We start from the raw sequence: 23,478 nt of genomic DNA, 5'->3' as shown, positions 1-23,478 counted from the left end.
AGCAAGGAAATGCCTTAAATGTTCCTGGAACTCCAGTGGTTTCTGTCTCATTAAACATGACTAAGCTGTAGGGTGTGTTTGTGCTTCTGTGTTACAGATTGCTGACTTGGTCATATCGTGACAAGCATAAAAGGATAGGCCCTAGCTGTCTGCAGTGTCTTTCCACCTGTGTCTTTCTATAGTGTGTTGTCCTGGGAAAAAGATCTCAATGACTGGGAAGAATACAAGTGTCTAATCTAGATGATGTATGGAACAGGACAAAAAGATATATTAAGAACATACTTGCCCCACTAGTTGTTAGGAAACTTACCATTAACAACTCAAAGCAGGAAACCATTTTTCATTCTTTCCTGTTCTTTATTGCTCTAATTAAGGAATTAAGGCCTGAAAAGCCCGTGGTTTATTTAAAAAGAGCTGTAGGTGCACTCACAGCAGCTCTCCAGTGTCCTGCACTATGGCCACACTCCTAGCATGCCTTCCCCCGTGTTCTGCTTATCCTGCCATACACATGCCTTATCAGTCCTTCTTTGGTGTTTTCTGCATTGATTGCAAAGGGGAAAAAGTTCCACAGCCCATAAAGTCTTTTTCAAACTCCTTTGCAATATGGCAGACCCTCCCTCCCTGGCAGTGAAAGAAGAAGGAGATGAGGAGTTCATTCATGAACACAGATTTGACTGGCTAGGTTACTGTCTTTAGCATAGTACTTGGCTCCAGGACAGAGCTTACTTACGTGCTTTATTGATTTGTTTCTTTACTGTCGGGTTATTATTTCTCTAAAATCATAAGCTTGGCTGAGAATCTATGAGATAAGTCTCATGAGACTGAGTCCTTTTTATTTGCTGTTTGGATTGTGAAATTTACTATCTCTGAAAAAGGCATTTTCATGTTTATGGTTTTGGATTGTGAAATTTACTATCTCTGAAAAAGGCATTTTCATGTTTATGGTTTTTTTCGATTGTAATCAAAAAGATTAGAAACTTGGTATTTCAATTAAAAGCTGGGATTCTCACCTGACTGTGGGGAGGATATCAAATGTTGCTAGACTATCAATAGTATTTCAAGACTACAACACTGTTGGAGTGTAATAACAAACTTATTGCAGTGGGTTTTTTTTAAGATGTGCTATAATTATTTCCCAATAAGTCCGGTGGATATTTTAGACTAAGAGGATGGCAAGTACTAAAGACCATTGTGCTGCAGTGCTTCATTTCACATTTTGCCTCACTTTAAGCCCGAGCAGAATTCCTTCTAGAATAACCAGGAAAAAGGCATAGTTTTATTCTGTAAATGCACTGCCTGGCCAGTCTTTTTTTGTTTTCAAGTACTTAATTACCTCAATTTGTATTTTAATTTTTTTGAAGGTAAATTATTTCTAGTCACATCTACTCATTGAATGACTGCCTTGAACATAAAACATCCTCTGGGATTTAGGAGAGTATCAAATGTTGTGTTTTAAGAAGTCCTGCCATGAAAACGCCTATTTTGGCAACATTTCTTAGAACTGCAGTATCCTCATAGAATAATTGGAGATCTTCTGTCCTCTATTACAGATAAATGTTTCTGCCTAGTGTTCATATATCTAAAATTGATAATCATTTTTCAGTAAAATTAAGATGCTTAGATTCTTAGGGCTTACTAGCAGAAGGAGATTGCTTTCTGACCAGGCATATTTTCCTATAAAACAGAATATTCTTTATATTTTGATAAAAACTCTAAAACAAAAAAATACACAAAGATCATCTAGGATCCATAATAGAAAAGCAAAAATTAAAGTTTTTTTAAAAAAGGTAGTAGCTACATTCAGGCAGTCAGCTTCAACATGAGATACAGAGAACAAAATTAAAATCAACTGTTTTTCACGCTTGAGATATAACCCCCCCCCCAAATCCATAAAAAATTGGAGCAAATCTGAAAAATATGACATTAAGAGACAATAACTTCATATACATATTAGCTTTAGCTTGCCTAGGAATGATTCATGAAGTTTGGAATGTGGAAGATTGCCCCACAACAGCTTAAATTGGGGTAGATTTTCATGAACTAATCTCTTAAAGATTCTCTTAAAACAAATAGATGTTTTTGGCCTTAGTTCCCCTTCTCTTTCCCATCTCTACTGATACAATAAACGGTACTGACCTTGCTGCAGCTGTTATTCTCTGCATCTACTGATTGTAATCAGGATGGTGCTCTAAAACACAAAACTCTGAAATGCTGGCCAGATTTCATCTAACTGGCATAGTCCTGACAGTACTGTTTGGTTTTTTTCTGAATCCAAGACAGATCAACATTGTGTTGATGATTATGACTGCAGTTTAAAAAAAAAGCCATTGGCAAGTCTTGTAAAATAGACAGTTACCCAAATAATTTATTTACTGCATTAGATAAAATGCAGTGTTACATTTAAAGGTCCTTTATAATAGGATCTTTTCTGTTCAAAATGTGTTTTCAACATCTTGACTGTGTCTGTTTCTACATCTGTAGAAGACAAAGTTGCTAGAATGCTTGCATTTTGTTAAATTTTGTCATTAATAATGTAAAAAAAGACTTCAAAGAAAACAGGGAGAGATGTATTGATTCATCTTCTGTTTTAAAGATGAATGTGTTCCCTGTTGCGCAATCTAGGACTTCACAGGCTATAATATTAACTACTTGTAGCCAGTTGTTTTCTGATGCCATAGAAATCATCTTTGCCTACTTTCAGGATAATTCCTGGGAAATAAATTAATTTAAAAAAGCAGAATTTAAGTATTAACCAGACTACTAAGTACACTTCCAGAAGAATCAGACCATGAAAAGTCTGCAGGCTGCTGAAGGAAGACTCCAGCCATTAAAAGCACAAATGCATGCATTCCCATACTTTCAAAACTAAGAAACTGTAACCCTGCTCTCCAAAGATGTGCATACATTTGCACACTGCATAAATGAAGTGAGATTTATTCACAGCAGATTTTTTTTTATGAGATTCCTCATTCAGTAAGATTCAGTAATTGTGTAAATAAGGGTCTGCAGTTGTAAATCCTGATTTCAGAAGACTTGAAGTTGTTTGCAGGCTTGCTAAATTAAGAACTTTGTGATACAACATCTCTTCTCATGAGAAAGATATATTGGAAATGTTTGGGTAAAGGCTGCCTTTTGTTACAGGAAACACAGCTTCACTAACTCCACACTTCATCTGATATTGATCTGATAAAATATATACTTTCCAAATGCAACATGAAGTTAAATTGCCTTGTGAGGCTGTATAAGGGTATATTCTATGGTTATTTATTAAAAAATAGCTCACAAATGCATGAACACACCCTGAAGTGAATAACAAATCTTCAAGTGTTGCTTGCTAGCTACTTAAGAGAGACTATTCAAAAACTGTAAAGAAATTAAGCAATTTTAGAGCAATGAAACTTAAAATTGCTAAACTAGCGTGGGGGAAATAGTCACTGAGATTTGAGCAATGACTTTTGTTAGCTGAGCTTCTTTTCTAAATCTCTCTATATGTAACAATGGCAAAATACAATAAGAAAATGTTTGAAACATACTGAAAATAATTCTAATCTTTTTTATGTTAAAAAGAATTTATTAATTATTCTGTCACATGCAATGTGTCCAAAGGGGAAAAAAATAGGGGTGGAAAGTAAGGAGAGCAGGGAAAATGAGGTCTTTGTAACCATTCTGAAAAAGAATGTTTTGTATTTCCTTCTGCAACCATGTATATCCTTCCCCAAAACAGATTAATAAATAAATGGATAAAAGAGTCTCAGAGACCAGAATACACATCAACAAACATAATTGAAGGCTTTCAGAGCCCAATTTTAAAAAGATATGGCATGCAATATGTGTGTAACTGTTCCCTTTCTTGCATGTATAGTTATTGAGGGCTTGAATTCAAGAACCTGTACTGATTGTCAGGTTGAACCTACAGAGACAGTTTTTCCCAGTCTGATTAATCACTTGAGTGTGTGCTCAGTCATGGATATAACACAGGAAATTGGGTGGAGAATTAAATATAAATTTTTCAAGGTAAAGTTAAAGTGAAACATCACAGAGAAAACTTGGGCCACTTTCTGACTTGGTCAGTACCAGCATTTTCTCAGCTAGTTCTCATCTGGCACTGAAATTGCCAAAAGTGTGGATGGCTGAGGTGCATATGGATTTCAGCTGGTCTAAAATACTTAGATGTGTCTGCTTGGAAGAGGTTTCTCAAGAGGCACCTGCTTTAGACCTACTATCATCTACAGGGTCCTCAAGGTCCTCCTGGTCTTGATGGAGTGGTTGGCCCACAGGGACGGAAAGGAGAAAAGGTAAGTTAAGTCTTTCTCCTAACTCAGTGGAAAATCTGTCAGTTCTAGGCTGTAAAATTCACACATAGTTGTCCCTGCAACATAGTGTTGGCTGGCTTCAACATTTTTTTAATTGAATCCAGCTGCTAATGGCTTATTAGAACAGATCTTAAAAGGCATATTCAGAAATCCAGAATTCCCTGTTGGGTACAGGTTCATTTTCTGCAGCATTCAGCATTCAAAATGCAACGTGAGGTACTGTGCTATGATCTGCCAGTGAAAATCCAATCATGACTGGACTGTGGCAGGTGAGTCTGTAAGGGGAAAGAAAGAACTCCAGCTAGTCCAGATTGGCACACACTGATGGCATGTTCCCTACAGAAAGCTGTCTCCATGGTACATGTGTGTACGTATCAAGTTTCATACGCATCTGCAGCAGCCTATATTTGTCTCAACTGCTGACTACTGCGCTGTTGCTGCCTCCAGCTATGACATCCCACTCCTACATTTCCTGCAGTTCCAACCTTCACTCATCCTTGATGAGACATTTTAGCCTTTTAGCCTCCTAACCAGGCAGCAGAAGGTTATTTAGTCTTCCATTGACTTACTGCAATTGTTGGCTTCATGCATGGAGAAAGAACTTTGAAGTAGATTGCCAAGTGGCCATGAATGCACGCATACTGTAAAGGAAATGTAAAGGCAAGTCTTAAATAGCCAGAATATTGACAGTTATTTTTTATTTTTTAAAACCTCAAGAGCTGGGTTTTTTTTGTTTTGTTTTAAATCACCTCTTGAGACTAAATGATCTGTGTTGTGATTTCAAAAGCCTGAGGTTGGTAAAACTGCAGCACACATGGGATCTAGCAGCTATCCAGAACATGCAGGATACATGTTACAATGAAGCATCCAAAACTTGTGTCCTTTGCAATCAGTGGTATGTGTTTTACATAAAGAACTCTTAGAACAGAAAGAAGTCTAACTGAAGCAAATTGAACTTGAGTTGCATATTATAAAATCATAGACTAAAGTCCTAAGGGAAGTAATTGAAAGAAAAATTAGATTTTTAAAAAGGACATAATCCTCAAAAAATTTTCAAAAACTGAAACGTTTTTACTCACTGAGCCTGTTTTTTTGCGTTTTGTATATTTGATCAAAGTTTCATTAGAAATGAAGCATATTTGCACTTGCTCAATACAATCCTCAGTACTTTGGGAAAACAGGATTTTTGTATTTCTACTATACATTTTTTCTTAAAACTTTCATTTCATCTATATTGCAATATCTATTTTTAATCATTATTCCCAATTAATCCAGAGAAGATTACAGGGACATGCACTGAAAATAAAGTCAATTTGTTTCTTGGAGTGAAAATTGATGCGGGTTTTTTTGCCACTGCTTTTGGAAGAAAACCTTGTTATCCTTTCACTCGTTCTTTTCGGACCTTACTCAAGTAATATTTCTGTTGAATGAGTAAAGACAGGAGCTTGCCAATATAACAATCCTGTTAGAGTCAGTGAAATTTGGAAGGCAAGTATTTGCATAGTGCAAGTTTTTGTCTATTCCATGTACTAGAAGTGAAAAAAACAGTATCTAAGTAAAGTGTAGAAAAGCAAAACAAATAGCTTCATTTCTGCAGAAGAACCATAAAATCATAATAACCTTCACGTCCCTTGTTTGGAGCAGTGCCCTGGACAAGTTGTGTGGGATCAGATTCTGATTCTGTTAAGTTCCATGAGAATTTTGACATTTAAGTTCAGAAGCATGAGAATGTAACCCACAATACTCAGTTCTGTGTGCTCCAGACCTTTAAAATCCACAGTAATAATTGAAATACACGATTGCATCCTGTCTGCATACACCACTAGAGCTATTAATTTGTTACTATAACTCCTGAATTAATTTCTTTTTAACTAAGAGGTCTAATATTTCATGTAAAGGACATTATGACTTCAAATTAAACAACACAGAAATCAGTGGGCATTTTAGTTAAGCAAAAATACCATAAATGACTTTTTATTGCCTGTGTAATGCTCTTACTAACTAGGATTGGTTTTCTTTTACAGGGTGATCAAGGTCTTCCTGGTCCTGTTGGCCCAAAGGTAGAAAATAACCCGGTGTCTTTATAAGAAAACAGCATCACTCTGATACAGCACATTGCTGAAAAGGGCTGAGAAGTCTAAAAAATTGTGACTGTGAAACCTAATGAAGTCAGCAAACTTGGCTTCTCAGCTGGTAGAAGTACTGCTCTAAGAAGTTGGTCAGGGTGTTGAGGGAGATAGTTCTTCCTTCTACTCAGCTCTCATAAGCCCCCAGCTGGAGTACTGTGTTCAGCTCTGGAGTCCTCAGCGGAAGAAAGACATGGACCTGCTTGAGCAAGTCCATAGAAGGGCCATGTTTCAGGGGGTGAAACACCTCCCATATGAGAACAGGCTTAAAGAGCTGGAGTTGTTTAACCTAGGGAAGTGAAGGCTCTAGGGAGACCTTATTTTAGCCTTCCAGTATTGACAGGGGGCTACAGGAAAGATGGGGAGAGGCTTCTTATCAGGGTTCAGATAGTGATCAGATGAGAGGTAACAATTTTAAACTGAGTAGATTTATATTAGGTGTTAGGAGGAAATTCTATGCTGTGTGGTCAGTGAGACACTGGATCGGGTTGCCCAGAGAAGTTGTGGATGCCCCACCAAGGGAAGCGTCCAAGGCCAGGTTGAACGAGGCTTTGAGTAACTTGATTCAGTGGAAGGCATTACTGCTCATGGCAAGGGGGGTGAAACTGAATGATCTTTAAGGTCTCCTCTAACCCAAACCATTCTGCGATTCTACTTAACTTGCATCCGCTTATGTGTGTTCAGCATACAAATAGACTGATTTTTTATTTTAGGGCAATACTGGAATCACTGGATCAAGAGGCCCCAAAGGAGAAGCTGGTGCTGTTGGGTCACCTGGGAAACCTGGACCAGCAGGACCTCCTGGCCCCTCTGGGTCCCCTGGCCCCCCTGGACCTCCTGGACGCCCAGGACTGAGCTACAGTTCAGGATTTGAGGTATTTTGCTGTTGTGAGGTTTGTTGTAGCTATGGATCTACCTCTTTCAGAGGATGGACAATGTAATCACCTGTATTTTCCACAGGAATTTAAGGCTGAACTAATTACAGGTAGAGTCATTTGATCTAGACTGAAATTTGTCTAGGAGTAGCCCTACAATTCCTTGTCATTTGACCATATAATTGGTCATGCCTAGACTATGGAAGTAATGGATTTCTTTGGACAATATTTATGAATCTTTTTAGTAGTAAGAAAGTAGAAAGTATTAAGGAAGTAGAAGTAGTTTCTTTGTAGTGGATTTTTTTTACTAATAACAGTGTACAAATGTTATTTTTTGTATGCTTACATTATTGATAATATAAAATACTTAAATACTGTGCTACAAGGAAAATTTCTTCAACAATTTTTTTTATGTGAATAATTTAAATCAATGATCTAAATATATACAGAGACCTGACAGTATTCATTAAAGTCAAACTGCAGGTCCATCTTAAGCTGTGACTTTTCCCATGCTGTCATTCTTTAGGACAAAGTTTAGTTTAGGCATGTCACTTGCATAACATGTAAATACAGAGACACATGTTGGACATTTCTGACCTCATGGTTTGTTCTACTCAGTAGAAAATTCCAGATGCTACTCTTCCTGCTTCTGAAAATAATACCTTCACCACTTTAAAATATGAGATCTGGCCAGCTCAAGACGAGTTTTCCATGTCATTTGAGAATTGCTCATAAAGATAATATTTTTGGAACAAAAAAGGGCTTTTTAGTGCAGATGAGCAAAGGGAGCACACTGAAGTTCAAGGGCTACAGCTGCTGCTTTAATATCTTGGTGAAGAGAAGTGAACAAATTGCCTACATCAATGCTCAGTAAAGAGATGTTTAAAAGATACCATTTACTCACACACCTTTCTCCTAATATCTTTTCTACTACATATTTGTTTCTCTTTTCTTTACTCAAGAGACTTTTTGGGTGCTCCAAGTACAGAAGTGACCTCTGATGCTTATTTAGAGACACGTTCTGATTCTTCATGTCTGACTAAATAATATTGTACTATATACACTACCGGTTAATAATCTCACTGATGTTAGTGGATTTCAGCGGATGAAAAAATCTCTCCAACAGTTCACAAGTTCTTAATTACCAGCAGTGCAACCAATAGCAAGGAACAGCAAAAAGTCTAAGTGTACAAATGTTGTGTTAACTTAGGCACACTATAAAGGCAGGTATAAAATCTCCCCTGAATAAATATGTACATGAAAGAATGAGATCAGGACTGCTAGTAAGCCAAATCTTCATCCCTGGTCTGAGTTTTAGCCCAGGATGATGGCTTCTCTGACTTAAAGTCATCTTCTGTGACTCTTGAGAAACTAGAGCCAAGAGATTCTCCATTTGCCCCCATTCACTCAATATAAGTAGAAGCCAACTTTGCTTTATTATGCCACCAAAGAGTTCCTCTGCAGGTAGGTACTTAGTATCAAGCTCTGCCACTTCTGATACCTAAGTCTCAGAGGAGAAAAGTTAGCAGATGAGCAGGAGGAAGTGAAAAATTGAAGTCCCCACTTCTTGGATACAAACACAGATCCCAGATTTAACTGCAGCAATAGTATCTTGACTGGCTTAATCTTTAACTTCATCTAGCCCAAACAGAATTAGCATGATTGTAATTTTTCTGAGAGTATTATTGTTAACACACTTCCTAGTTCTAGCTGATCTTTTGGATGCCCACCCCTGCCATCTGCTAAGGCAGCACCATGATCTGCCGGTTTGGTAGGATGACACTACCTTTTGGTTAGCAGTCTGTTTGTTGCTGTGAGGCTGTTTCTGCAAAACATTCATGTTAGCACTTGTTAGCAGCTGTGAACAGCTATGTGCAAAAACCAAATGGCGTGGGGTTTCCTGGCATTTATGCTTGCCAAAAGTACAGTTTGAGCTGCAGAAGGTACCTGGTAAACCCATTAAAAACATGCAGATGTCAAAAGCAATGGTGTGCTTTGTATAAAGCAGGCAACAAGCACTCTCTTAAAGTGAAAGATATTTTGGCACAGTGGAGGCAAGGGAAAGAAGGACACAGAAACACAGCTTGTGGTTTAACCAAAGTAGTAAGAGTTGGGTTAAACAGGCTAAACAGAATATCAGTAGATTTTCTGCTGATATTTGACACAATGATGGCTGATGGAGGAACAAAATGAAACTCTGAATAACATTCAGTCTCAGGTGAATTTGCATGAAAGGACTTGAGCCAAACTATTGACTCAGTGTATCCCACCCTGGTCCCTAAAAGGAAGGACAAGATTCCAGCTGTGCACTCCTTCTGCTTCTCTTACTCTTGCTTTTGTGGAGTTGGTGGAGAAGGGCAAAAGAATGAAAAGTCTCTTTCACTGGAGTCAGATCAGTTGATGTTTTCCATAACTTTGGGATTAAGCTGTCACTCCATAAGAGCTTAAATTGATCTAATTGGGCTTCCACCCTTCACCTTACACCATCTCCAGAGAGCATCATATCTATGGTAATCTGAGCCATTTCAAGTCACTAACTAGCAAAAAGCTAAGTAGGCAAGAAGCATAGCTCCTCTAAAGATGATAAGCTGATACAAGAGTTCATTGTCACTAAGACATGGAGATTCTGCTTTGTTCCATTTTCTCCTTGCATATGCAGCTGTTCATGGCACATGCTTGCCCTTCACATGCACTAACATCCGAGGTTCCATCAATCCTTCCACAAGACAATTTAATTTACTAAAATTTTAGAGTACCATTCCACCCCCAAGAGACAATGTATTTTCTGACATTTTAGTGATTTTAAGTGGCTCAAAGGAAAGTGAGAGTATTCAACACATGACACAGATTTTGAAAACAAAGGCTGTATGGCTCTAAGAAAGGAACAGGAGTAAATAAATATCAAAATTTTCCCTTTTCAGAGAAATGAAACACCTAAGCCAGCACAGCTGCATTTAAAACTGCAGCTAAAAGCAAGAGAGCAGTTTCCTGCTTGTATGGTTCATGCAGATGGTTTGAAGCACAGTCAGCCAAGTTCTAAATTAGGCATAAGGCAAGGGACAGGAACATGTAGCTGGGATGGTGCTGGGAGGGTAAAGTGGGCAATTGTGACAGATTGCAATTTTATTTCTTTGGCTGCTATGTGACCAGCAGTTCCTGGTTCTGTCATGGGTTTGGAACGTTGCAGTTACTGTTTTCAGCGTAGTCCTTTAAAATGCCTAGAAAATCTCCACCAGAAATGTCGATGCTGTTCTCAAGGTCTTCCACTTCACAGAGATCTTTCTGAAGGCAGAAGAGGGTCAGTGGCTGGAACACTTGACCTATGAGGAGAAATTTAGGGAACTGAGCTTGCTTAGTATGGAGAAGGCTTAAGCATTTAAGCAGCCTTCTGATACCTAAAAGAAGTTTATTGAGAAGGCACACAAACAGAATCTTTACAGTGGGGCACAGAGTGATGAGCAACAAGAATCATAAATTGAAACAGAGGAGGTTCTGACTTGATAGAAGTAAAACTATTTTTCACCTTGATGAGAGCCAAGCACTGAAATAAGTGCTTGGAGAAGCTGCAGAAACTCCATTTCTGGAGGGCTGCAAGACCTGAGGTAACAAAGCCATAAGCAACCTGATTTGAATTCACTATTGATGCTGCTTTCAGGAGGAGGTTGAACAAGGCAGCCTCTGAGATCCCTTCCAGCATAATTATTTCTACAGTTTTGTGGTAGAACATCTTTTTTTCTGCTCCACTTCATTTCAGTAAGCTGTATTTTAGCAGGAGTTCAACATTCAACTGTGAGAATCAGTAAAGATCTTAATTTTTGAATAATGATTTCTGCTTTTAAGCTGCCTCCAAGTTCTCCCTGCCCTAAATCAATTACATAACCCTTACTAGTCATTACAGTATTTTAGTAGCCAGGTGGCAGGTAAAAAGAAAATACTGCTGCAGCAGTCTGAAATACAGTATATACTCAAAACTGAGATGCTGCCTCACTCCCGCACAGCTTGAAGGGCTGGAGAAATGGTGTCAAATTGGCAGGACTGTAAGGGCCAGAGGATTCTGTAAGGAAGATCAACATGCCCTTATCACATTTCAGTGGAGCCTGTCTGCAGAACCTCATGCATGTTTGTATTTAGTACCTTATGAGGTTTTTACAGGACTCTAGAAAACAGAGCAGTTAGAAAAAAGGGAGTGGGGGCAGATTAGTTCTTACATTCTGTAGCATTTTTTCTCTCCCATTAGGATGTGGAAGGATCGGGTAGCTTTGGCCTGTTAAGTGAGTCCAGAATTCCAGGATCAAGAGGGCCAAAGGTAAGTGAATGCTCTGGGGGAGGGGAAATTTTTTTATTATTGGCATTTTTTTTTTTCAGAAACAAAAATGTCCTCCTCTCTGCTTTTTGGAAATGCATAGCCTCAGTCAGCTATACACTCACAGTCACTGCTCTGCACTGGATTCAAATGTTCTAGAATGACATTACAATAACTGTGTACTCCAAAGATCTGAATGGTATTTCTCTGACACATGGAACTGATTATTTCTAGATTCTGTTATGGTATATTTTTGAGAGATTAAAGGATGAAATAGGGAGGGTTATGTTATCTAGCTCTCTACTTCTTTACTCTAATAAATGCCCTTCTTGCAAATGAAGGTTAATTACATATGGTAATGAAACTGAAATGTTACAGTTCGCCAATCATAGAATCATAGAATTGCAGAATGGTTTGGGTTGAAAGGGACCTTGAATGTCATCAAGTTCCAACCCCCCTGCAATGGGCAGGGACACCTCCCACCAGACCAGGCTGCTCAAGGCCCTGTCCAACCTGGCCTTGAATGCTTCCTGGGATGGGGCATCCACAAATTCCCTGGGCAACCTGGGCCAGCGCTTAACAACCATCATCATGAAGAATTTCTTCCTAATGTCTAATATAAACCTTCCCTCCTCCAATTTAAAGCCATCCCCCTCATCCTATCACTCCATGCCCACTAAGAAGTCCCTCCCCAGCTTTCTTGTACACCTCCTTCAGGTACTGGAAGGTCACTATAAAGTCTCCTTAGAGGTTTCTCTTCTCCACGCTGAACAACTCCAACTCCTTCAGCCTGTTCTCATAGCTGAGGTGCTCCAGCCTTCTGATCATACTTGATCATCCTTGTAGCCTTCCTCTGGACCCATTCCAACAATTCCATAGCCTTCCTATGTTGAGGATTCCAGAACTGGGCACAATATTCCAGGTGGGGTATAGAGTGGAATAGAGGGATGGAATCACCTCTCTTGACCTGCTGGCCATGCTTCTTTTGATGCAGCCCAGGGTACTGTTGACCTTCTGGGCTGCAAGTGTGCATTGTCAGTTCATGTTAAGTTTCTCATCAATCAGCACACCCAAGTCCTTCTCCACTGGGCTGCTCTCAATCACATCATCCCCCATCATGTACTGAAATTGTGGATTGCCCTGACCCAGGTGTAGGACCTTGCACTTCACCTTGTTGAACCTCAGGAGGTTCACACAGGCCCATTTCTCCAGTTTTTCCTGGTCCCTTTAGATGACATCCTGTCCTTCTGGTGCAACAACTGCACCACTCAACTTGATGTCATCTGCAAACTTGCTGAGGATGCACTCAATCTCGCTGTCTATATCATCAATGAAAATATTAAACAGCACCATTCCCAGTACAGACTTCCGAGGGATACCACTTGTCACGGATCTCCATTTGGACATCAGTGTATGTCCAAGTGGGGAGAAACTGACAGCTCAAATGATTTAGTCTGGCAAAAAGGAGAAAAAGGCATGATGTAACAGCTGCTTACAAGTCTTTGAGGGGCAGTTGCAAATGTGAGGAAATAGAATATTCCGTGTAGAACCAGATAGTGCAACAAGGTGCAGTGGTCACTGTTGCAGCTTGAGGTTGTCCAGACTAAACCCTTAGGTATAATCTCTTCACTAGGAGGCTGGTGCAGAATGGGGGCAGTTTGGCCAGAGAAGTTGTGAAAGCTCTGAAAGCCTTGAAAGTTTTCTAGGCTTTGATGGACAGGGCCACGACTGACCGGATCTAAAGCTGTCCTGCTTAAAGAGGGTGAGTGGATTAGACAGCCTCCAGAGGCCCCTGTGCAACCCTGTTTCTGTAAATTCTAATGAATCATCAAAATGAACGGAACACTATAGACAGGTGCAAGTTTTAGAAGCTCTTTTACTATGCTAGTTTTGAAGTACTACTAATTCTGTGAGTCACTGAAGTTTAAAGCTGACTCAATTTTAATATCTTTTCCTAGGTACTAAGGAAAATGGTACAAAAAATTTCAGTATGAAAATAAGAATAGAATTGTTAGCTGAGACAAGCTTGTGGTTCAAAATGAGATGTCCAAAACCAGTCCAAAGCCTGTCATTTTTGCACCTGCCTAAATGACAGCCTTACGTTTATTTTTTGGGGTTTGTAACAGGCATTCTTTCCAAGTCACTCAGCTATAAATATTGAAAAAATGTCTTACTGCAGCTGAACAAAAACTTGGATTTTTTTTTTTTTCCTGCTGCTGCTTAGTCACTCCACAATGTTCAGTTCACTAAAGGAGGTAGATAAGAACATTCCTGTGATCATGAAAATTGCTATACATACTCATGGTATTAAATTATAATAAATATTAAAATATTATGAACTTCTACACCCTGTAACAACTCCAGTGGTACCTGATTGTGTTTGAGGGGAAAAAAAGTATCTGCTCCCTAAGATAGCTGTAACTCAAAGCAGCTGCTAGGAAATAAATGATGAGTATTTGCATTATATTTTTATCTGTCGAATTTTTTATTAATCTTCTATGAGAAAATAGTAGTTATGTTTTGAAGTAGAAGTAAAAATCCATTTTGTCCATAGGTTAGCTATCATTCCAGGGTTTCCACAGATCTGTGTAAAGTTTTATAGGTGTTCATTCATTTGTGTTTAATCTTCATATTCCAGAAAGCTGTGTGAATTCTTTGTTCTCTCCACTTTTCTAAAATGATCAATAACGAACCGTTGTTAATTTTACCACCAGAGAGTGATTAATGTACTTTTAAAATTGATGTCACCATATAAAGACAAGAGAGGAATTTGTATCCCCAAATGTTCATTTTCAAGCCACTTTTTACACCTAGCATGACAATGTCGTGTTGCTTTTGAACAAGTAACATATCTTAATTTTTAGCCAAGGAGGCAAATTAAAAAATATCTTTAGCTCTTTTGCATGATAATATAGAAAAAGGCACTATTTTTTAGAACAAACAAATCTAAACCAGTGCTTATATTTTATACCTCTCTGTTTGATATTGCTGGTCTCCAACATTGTTTTTTGTAACAGGTGTGGTTATGAATCATTTTTTCCTGAGAATATTTAGTATGAAATGCTACATCTATTTACCAGTTAAATTCAGTGTCATTTTATAGGGTTCTGTAGGAAGACATGGACAGCATGGGCTCTTTAGGACCAAAGGTACACTATGTAAAAAGGAATACCTGAAAGCTGAGTTATTGTTTTGTGACATTTAGTTTTTACTTATATATTCCCATCATTTTTGCCCTGGTAAAACAGCTTTTGATTAACATTTCATATACTGACTAAATATTCAACAAATTTACACTGGGTATCCACCCCAGAATGTGTATTAATAGGATTATTTTCATGTCCACCCCAGAGTAGTGGATAAATACCATTCATTCCAAGGCACTTCTTGTAACCATGGTGTTTATTTTTTTAGGACATTGGGCAGTTTTCCCTTTGTCACTCATTTATATATCATTTCTGGTTTCCAAGAGGTTTCCATGTATGCTGTGGAAGGAGAAAGCTTCAGGAAGAGACCTTCTGGCATTATCCAGAAAGTGATAGGAAACGTTCTGTAAGGTGCTGGGAGCTAGAAGGGATGTGTCATGACTGCTTTGCCTTGGTTTTGATTTTGAGTTCAGGCGTGACTGGATTTTTCCACTTTGATGACTGCTAGTGGTTAAGCAATCTGTGAGGAAAAAATAGAGAGGTGAAAAAACAGAGGCAAAAGGTCAGGTTTGCAGAATGGGGCTTTAGACAAGAAGAGGCTTTTTACATTCCTATATAAAGCTCAATAATCTAAGGTCAGGTTAATAGTATGCATGACATCTTCTTTTCAGCACTTTAAATGTGATGTCAAATTCAAGTCTTCATTGCCCTGGGAAACGACAGCATCATTGAAGGAGCTGGGAAATGTGAAACCAATATATGGGGGGACCCCCTTTCTCTCCTCCTGAAACTCACACCTGAAACACACAGAGCACAGGCCACTGACTACTCAGAAAGTGCATTGCCAGCAATAACTGCATGCATCTGTTTTACGGAACTATTGCAATCAAAGAGTCTATGGAGCTCACCTTGTAGGACTAATAAAAGTCTCCCCATTGGGTCTTACTTCTCTTAATGCTGGAGGAAAATCTTATGTATGAGTGAAAAAATCAAGTATTTGCACGAACATGTGAGTGAATCACAAAGACTTCAGAAACAGGTAGCATGATTCCTAGGATTTAGGAGCTGGACTGGCACTGAAAATAATTATAAACCTTAGCCAAGGGACTTCACCACCACCTGCACTAAGATTTTAGTTGTTTAATCTTGAGTTATTCACCCCCAAGATCACGGAGACATGGAAAGCAAGAAACTATTTTCTGGTATCTTACAAAATCAGGTACACTACAGCAAAGATATCACAGTGGTTATGATACACAAAAAATTCTCATGGAGATGAATTTTACACCCACTTTTCATGGTTATAAATTACTTCACTAGGCAACAGAGGCAAAATTACAACAACCACCACATCCAAAATCACAAGAGCTAATGCATCGTGAGAAGTTTAAGGTATAGTTATATTTCATACATCCTTCATGCTTCAAATACCCCAGACTAGTAAAGCTGTTACTATATGCCTTATTTTTGCTAATCATTTTACTCCAGAAATAGGGATTGGAAGGACCGTTGGGAGTCACCTAGTCCAACTTCACTCTGTTGGTGGTGTTACCAACCAACACTAGCTCAGAAATGGATTTGTCTCACTGAGCCATAAATGCCCTCCAGGGAGGTTCCAAAAAACTCTTGAATATCTTCTTTTGGTGCTTCACTTCCTCTTTGGAAAGACAGTTTTCCCTAATGTGCAGCCTGTGCCATCCAAGCTGTAACTTTGTCCTAGTTGTCTAAATCAGCCTATGCACCAGTGTGCAACCTAAAACCTGCTTGCTCTGGATCAATGCAGCTTGTAGACATGACATCTCAAATGGAGCAGGGAAACTTGCCAGTTCACACTGTTTTGCACAGTGTTAGTGCTGAAATGAATAGAGGTGGAGTCCATTCTTTCTTCTTTTATCTTCCCTATCAATCGTAATTCCTGTCTGTTCTGGTTTGGACTCCTGTTGGAGCCCACCCAAAACTTCTGTTGGTATTTTGTGCTGTTTTTGCCAGTCTCTGGCTGACTTTTGTCAGGCACAAGTCAGCAGAGGGCGGTGCTGGGCCTCAAAGAAATTTAAAACGAAACAAAACAATAAAAGACTTATCTTTCATCTGGGATAGCACTGAAACCAAGAGTTGCTCCAGGAAACAAGATAGAAACAATTTTGATTCTACCCTTCTGCTTGCTGAATATTTACAAGAGTATTATCATAGTCTTCTAGCAGCATCTGATTGTTTATTTTAAAAAACCCCAACAACGTAGCAGGACTCTGTCATAAATTCCATCTGCTATACATATTTTGAGTGTTACCATTTCACAGAGATATTTATTAGCATGATAATTAAAGCTGATGCATTGATGCATAGGGCAGTTGTTTAACTCTTCTTAATCTGTTTGACTATAGATATTTTCTTAATTATTATGCATAAAAGCCCTTTGTTCTGTCATCCCTGTTCTAATAATTTTATTGTTGAAGTTGATATGATGTATTTGAAACACATGCATATATTGAAAGTGAGTGACTACAGCTCTGCTGAAAAGTAATCATTCTGTCTCTTCAATCCTCAAGTTAAAAAAAGATCTTAGTTCTCTTTTAATTGACCCCATGAGCTACATTCTCAAAATATGGAGTCAGTAAGACTGATGTCTCTGGATGCAGTAGTTACAATAAAACATCTTACCTATCCTGGATCTTTTCTTCCAAAATGAATTTCATTAGGAAATCAATTGTGAAATTATTCAATGTTTTAATTATAGAAAGCTGATCTGCAGGTATCAACATGCCTGAAATGAAAATATTCTGTTTTAGAAATGCTGCTGGTCCAAATTTATTTCCTTTGCCCCAATTACCTTTGCTGCAGATAGATACTCAGAATTTTAGATAGATACAAGAAATGAAGACATGTAAGCCCAAGTACCATTTTTACTAGTAATTTGGTGCCTAAATCCCAGTAGTTGATTGGAGACTGAATGCCATAATTATTCAGAAATACCTTTTATGACGCTCTTGTCTATAAAATAAAAATTAGAGTGCTTCAGAAATTACCTTAAGAAACTGAGTATTTATTGCTAAGCTACATGTTTTGCTGATCAAGAAAAAAAATAGAAATAACAGTGAGAAAATCCTTTCTTAATGAAATGGACATCTTACATCTTTTATACTGCTGGTTCTGTAGAAAGGCATAAGAATGAAGAGGATTTTTGCATCCTGTGAACTGTTAATTTTAATTTCTTCTATCTCACCAGAAATATAGTAGAGAAGGACACTTTGACCTTGGATGCTTTGAACTCTGTTGCTTTTAAGACCTTCCTGTAGAGTATTAGATAATTCTCAGTGAGTCGCTTCTATCCACCCCAGTATCCTGGCTCCAACAATCTCAAAGCATATGAAGTTTGAACAAATGTTTAGATGCAATTTGACCTACAAAAGGACAAGTATTATACTATGGTTGTTCTGAGACCTCCTCGAATCCAAACAATTTGTGACTCAGGGCATTTCTCAGCTAGAAATGGTGTCTGAATCACAAACTAGATGAGTTAACTTGATTGTCTGCCTGGAACTGCAAACTTCCACAGTTTATAAGACCTTGGGACAAGATGCTTTGTTAATGTAACCATACATCCCACGAACCTCTTCCAGCTATTTTCAATTGATGCATGTTATTTCTTTGTTAGAAGTGATTACTAATGACTTTCTATTTTTAGAAGCCTCTACAATATTCTTCATCCACCTCATTTGTCTGTTTTCCAGGCTAAAGAGTCATAGCTCACACCATCAGGCCTCACATAGAAAACCATTCTGTACTTTCCATTATTCCCATTGGACTTCTCTGAAGTTTTTGTAGTTTCACTCTATCCTTTTCAATTATGGAAAATGTGAATGAACCAGTGCACAAAATTCAAATTATGGCCATAGTATGTGTGTATAATATTATAGTTGCATAGTAATGTTCGTGTTTTGTTTTTCCTATCCTTTTTATTGTAATTTATTGTATTCAGTTGATGTTTGTGACAGATGCTGGAACTGACCATTTAATGGAATTTTCTATGATTTTCATGGTACTATCTATGTAAAAAGATCAGATACTTACGCAGTAATATACTGTCCTACATTAAAGTAGAGCAGGGGCTATCAAAGTTTTTGCTCCACATACCAACCTCTGTCTGCATTCAGTGCCTTTCCATCCTCTTCCTCCATCCTGGTAGTCGCTTAACAAAAGTGTGTAAATAACACACAAAATGTATCTTGAGGGGAAGTGACAGAATTCACCATTTTGCTAAGCGAAGGTGGGAGCAGTGGAGAAGAATGAATGAAGATGTGTTAAGAAAAAAACAACCTACTCTGGAAAGGGGGAAAACACCAGGAGGAACAGACAGCAGAGATGGCTTATGGGATTGATGATGCTGACTCCACGGAGCCCCCCACAAGCCTGCCCCTAGTCCATTCAAAACCATATTTTCACAGAATCACAGAATCATAAGGTTGGAAAGGACCCATTGGATCATCGACTCCAACCATTCCTAACACTCCCTAAACCATGTCCCTCAGCACTTCAGCCACCCGTTCCTTAAACACCTTCAGGGTAGGTGACTCGACCACCTCCCTGGGCAGCCTTTTCCAGTACCCAATGACTCTTACTGTGAAGAATTTTTTTCTGATATCCAACCTGAACCTCCCCTGACGGAGCTTCAGGCCATTCCCTCTTGTCCTGTACCCTGTCACTTGGGAGAAGAGGCCAGCTCCCTCCTTTCCACAACCTCCTTTCAGGTAGTTGTAGAGAGTAATAAGGTCTCCCCTCAGCCTCCTCTTCTCCAGGCTAAACAACCCCAGCTCTCTCAGCCCGCTCCTCGTAAGACTTGTTCTCCAACCCCCTCACCAGCTTTGTTGCTCTTCTCTGGACACGCTCCAGAGCCTCAACATCCTTCTTGTGGTGAGGGGTCCCAGAACTGAACACAGTATTCGAGGTGCGGTCTCACCAGTGCTGAGTACAGAGGGAGAATCACCTCCCTGGACCTGCTGGTCACGCCATTTCTGATTACAAGCCAAGATGCCGTTGGCCTTTCTTGGCCACCTGGGACACACTGCTGGCTCATGTTCAGTTGGCTGTCAACCAGCACCCCCAGGTCCTTCTCTTCCGTGCAGCTCTCCAGCCATTCTTCCCCCAGTCTGTAGCGCTGCGTAGGATTGTTGTGCCCCAAGTGCAGGACCCGGCATTTGGCCTTGTTAAACCTCATCCCATTGGTCTCGGCCAGCGGTTCCAGCCTGTTCAAATCCCTTTGCAGGAGCCTCCCTACCCTCCAGCAGATCTACACTTCCTCCCAGCTTAGTGTCACCCACTAACTTGCTGAGGGTTGCACTCAATGCCTTCATCCCAGGTCATTGATAAAGACATTGAAACAGAGCTGGACCCAGCACTGAGCCCTGAGGAACTCCACTTGTGACTGGCCTCCAGCTGGAGTTAACTCATTGGACCACCACTCTCTGGGCCCGGCCATCCAACCAGTTTTCAACCCAGGAGAGTGTGCGCCTGTCCAGGCCAGAGGCAGACAGTTTCTGAAGCAGAATGCTGTGAGAAACTGTGTCAAAGGCTTTACTGAAGTCCAAGAAGACTACATCCACAGCCTTTCCCCCATCCAGTAGTCGAGTGATTATTGCCTATTCTACTTAGTTTTGTGTGGCAAGGTTGGTATCTTAATAAATCGAGTGATTTTGTCATAGAAGGTGATCAGGTTAGTTTGGCAAGATCTGCCTTTTGTAAACCCATGTTGACTGGGCCTGATCACCCGGTTCTCTTGCATGTGCTTCATGCAAGATTACCTGTTTCCATGACTTTCCCTGGCACTGAGGTGAGACTGACAGGCCTGTAGTTTCCCGGATCCTCTCTGCAACCCTTCTTGTAGATGGGCACAACATCAGCCAAGCCTCCAGTCTAAGTGGAACTTCCCCAGTCAGCCAAGGACCTCTGGAAGATGATGGATAGGGGTTTGGAAAGGACATCCGCCAGCTCCTTCAATACTCTTGGGTGGATCCCATCCGGCCCCATAGACTCGTGGGGTGTCTAGCTGGGCAAGCAGTCTCTAACCGCCTCCTCTTGGATCATGGGAGCCTCAATCTGCCCCTCTAACTCTTGGATTTGTAAACAGAAGGAACAACTTTCTTTGCTATTAAAGGACTGAGGCGAAGAAGGCATTAAGTACCTCAGCCTTGTCCTTATCCCCTGTCACTGTTATTCCTTCTGCATCCAATAGAGACTGGATATTCTCCCTCGTCCTCCTTTTCCTGTAACGTACTTGTAGAAAGACTTTTTGTTGTCTTTCACAGACTTAGCGAGTTTTATTTCTAGTGGGCCTTGGCCCTCCTGATTTTTTCCCTGCATGATCTCACTTCGTCCTGTAGTCCACCCAAGATGCCTGTCCTTTTCCTCCAAACCACATAGAGCTTCTTCTTATTGTTGACACCTCTTGAGATCTCCCTGCTTCCACCAAGCTGGCTTTTCCCCCCGCCAGCTCCTTTTCCAGAACACACGGATGGCCTGCTCTTGAGCTGCTAGGATTTTCATTTTTTCAAGAGCGCCCAACCCTCGTGGGCTCCCTTGCCCTGAAGGACTGTCTCCCATGGGACTTTGCTAATCAACCTTCTGAACAGGAAGGTTTTGTCCCTCGCAAGAGTAGTAGACTCCTGTTTGTATGAAACTGAATACAATTTAGAGAAAATAGTGTATTTTGTGTGGCAGGGAATGCCAGGTTCAGATGGAAAATCAGGCTTTCCTGGCATTGCTGGACATCCTGGTGATGTAGTGAGTAGGGCTATCATAATCTGTGATCACTTAACAGCACTTGCTAGTCGCAAGTGAAGATCTGGGCCTGGGTTTTGTGCCACTTAACCTGGAGCAGTTACCTCAGACACCAAACACAGGAGCAGAATATCCCTTGCTCTTGCCTCCATTGCCAGACAAAAGTGATACAGATCTCCAGAGACTAGTTCCAATTTCTGATGCTCCTTTTACACTTAATTATTCAGAAAACAGCTCTGCTTTTAATTAGAGGAAAGGCTCATAGGTGATTTTAATATATTTCTCATGTTTAAAAACCTCAAGGATTACAGAGCTCTTTAGTTGGGAAGTCCCACATCTCGTCCCCTGCCCACCTTTGCTTTCACCCATGCCAGATGAGCTGTCTGTGTTCCCAGAACAGTAAGTTGTACAGAGGGGCTGTCCTAATTTAGAAATAACCTGCCTGAAAAATGGACTGTTTCGCTCCCCTGTGTTCCTCTGCCCAATCTACTGGGCAATCCTGGACACAACTGAGGTGGTTAATGCTGAAAAAGGAAGGAGCAGCTAAGCATGTCTGATTTCAGTGCAGTGAAAAAAGGGTTGTTGAGTTAGTACCCAATTAATGAAATGTTGTGTGTCCATTTGCTCTTGGTCATCTGTGAACTCTCTCAATGTGCTGGGAAATACTTTTAAACATCAAAAGGTCAGAGAATCTGAGTTGAAACTAGCTGGCCCTGTCTGAGGTTTGAAAGCACTGAGGATTGATAATTTTGTACCAGCATTTTACTGTTGGGCTTTTTTGTGAGGCTAGAGAAAGCACATTTTTCACAAGTTTTCCTTTTAAATCATGTATACTCACTTTTATTTTATTTTTTTTATCACATGCAGGGTCCCAAAGGGGAGAAGGGTGACCCAGGACCTCAGGTAAGATTATGTGAATTGCATCCTTTCTGAGAAAACTTATGTGAAGTGCAGTACTTAGTAAAGTTTTCTACCTGTAATGCTTTTTGAAATAGGGTGAACCAGGAAAAGATGGGAACAGTATTGTGGGACCACCTGGACCACCAGGACCACCAGGACCACCAGGACCAATCATAGCAATATCTGAGGTACGCGTGTTTGTCAAGCATTAAAGTCACTGTAACTCAGCTTACAGAGAAGAGAGCATAAGTGGTTAACAAACTGCCAGTTCCGCAGTTAATATTCAGGTCATAAGCCCACTCCTCAAAACAAAAAAATGTCTCTGTATCACAAGGATTTGTTTTGAAAAGATTAAATAGTGTATTGCAAACCCATAGAGAAACCCATTTCCTTCTCAAAATACCTTGAAGCTTCAGAAGTAAGCTCTCTTACAGTAAAAGTGCGATGCATAATGCATGTGGCATTATGTACATTTGTAGCAAACTAGTGTTCTGGGCCAGTACTGTAAGAGCCGTCTATCCTCATATAATTCAAATCCTCAATAGTGTTAAGCAGATGATTTATCTGAGGTCTTGATATGCTGGATTTTGATACAGTTGATTAATGTGTGTAAGTATATGTCACTGTATATGACATATTGAGTTTTATTTACTTCACTAATTTTTGTAGAAACGGACCTTTGCATACCATACATTTGCTCAGACAGAAGATTAACTTATTCAAATACATTTTATTGACTCAGTCTTATCTCCTGTAGTTAGCTTCAGATATGGAAAGACCTACTGCAAGTAGACTGTCAATTGCAGATGGAATTACGAGAACTAAAATAAATACCAGTATCAGCTGTTGCAATGTGGATATTGGTTTGATGTGGGTGGAGCAGCAGAGGTAAATCTAAGTGAACCCACAGGGCAGTTAGAGAGATCAGTCCCCAGGCCAGAGTCTATTAGTTCATTCAATTTAACCACTGGAATAGCCAAAGACAACAATACTTCTTGGGCAATGGAAGTCCAATGGACTGATCTATCAGAGTTGGAAATAAGT

General features: G+C 39.7%; 1 protein-coding gene across 1 annotated transcript in view; it reads left to right on the top strand.

The window, feature by feature from the left end:
* The window catches only part of LOC104055762 (collagen alpha-1(XV) chain), a gene marked incomplete at its 5' end in the record, with an annotated part of 137,814 nt that overhangs the window by 77,828 nt on the left and 36,508 nt on the right, over window positions 1-23,478 (top strand). Inside the window, 6 exon segments of the mRNA XM_054057883.1 lie at window positions 4,233-4,295; window positions 6,338-6,373; window positions 7,153-7,314; window positions 11,552-11,620; window positions 22,402-22,437; window positions 22,530-22,622. Coding sequence (XP_053913858.1) covers window positions 4,233-4,295; window positions 6,338-6,373; window positions 7,153-7,314; window positions 11,552-11,620; window positions 22,402-22,437; window positions 22,530-22,622 — 459 coding nt within the window.

This window comes from Cuculus canorus, chromosome 2 (assembly GCF_017976375.1).
Source record: "Cuculus canorus isolate bCucCan1 chromosome 2, bCucCan1.pri, whole genome shotgun sequence".
Classification (NCBI taxonomy): domain Eukaryota; kingdom Metazoa; phylum Chordata; class Aves; order Cuculiformes; family Cuculidae; genus Cuculus; species Cuculus canorus.
This window is presented reverse-complemented; position numbering and strand designations above follow the sequence as displayed.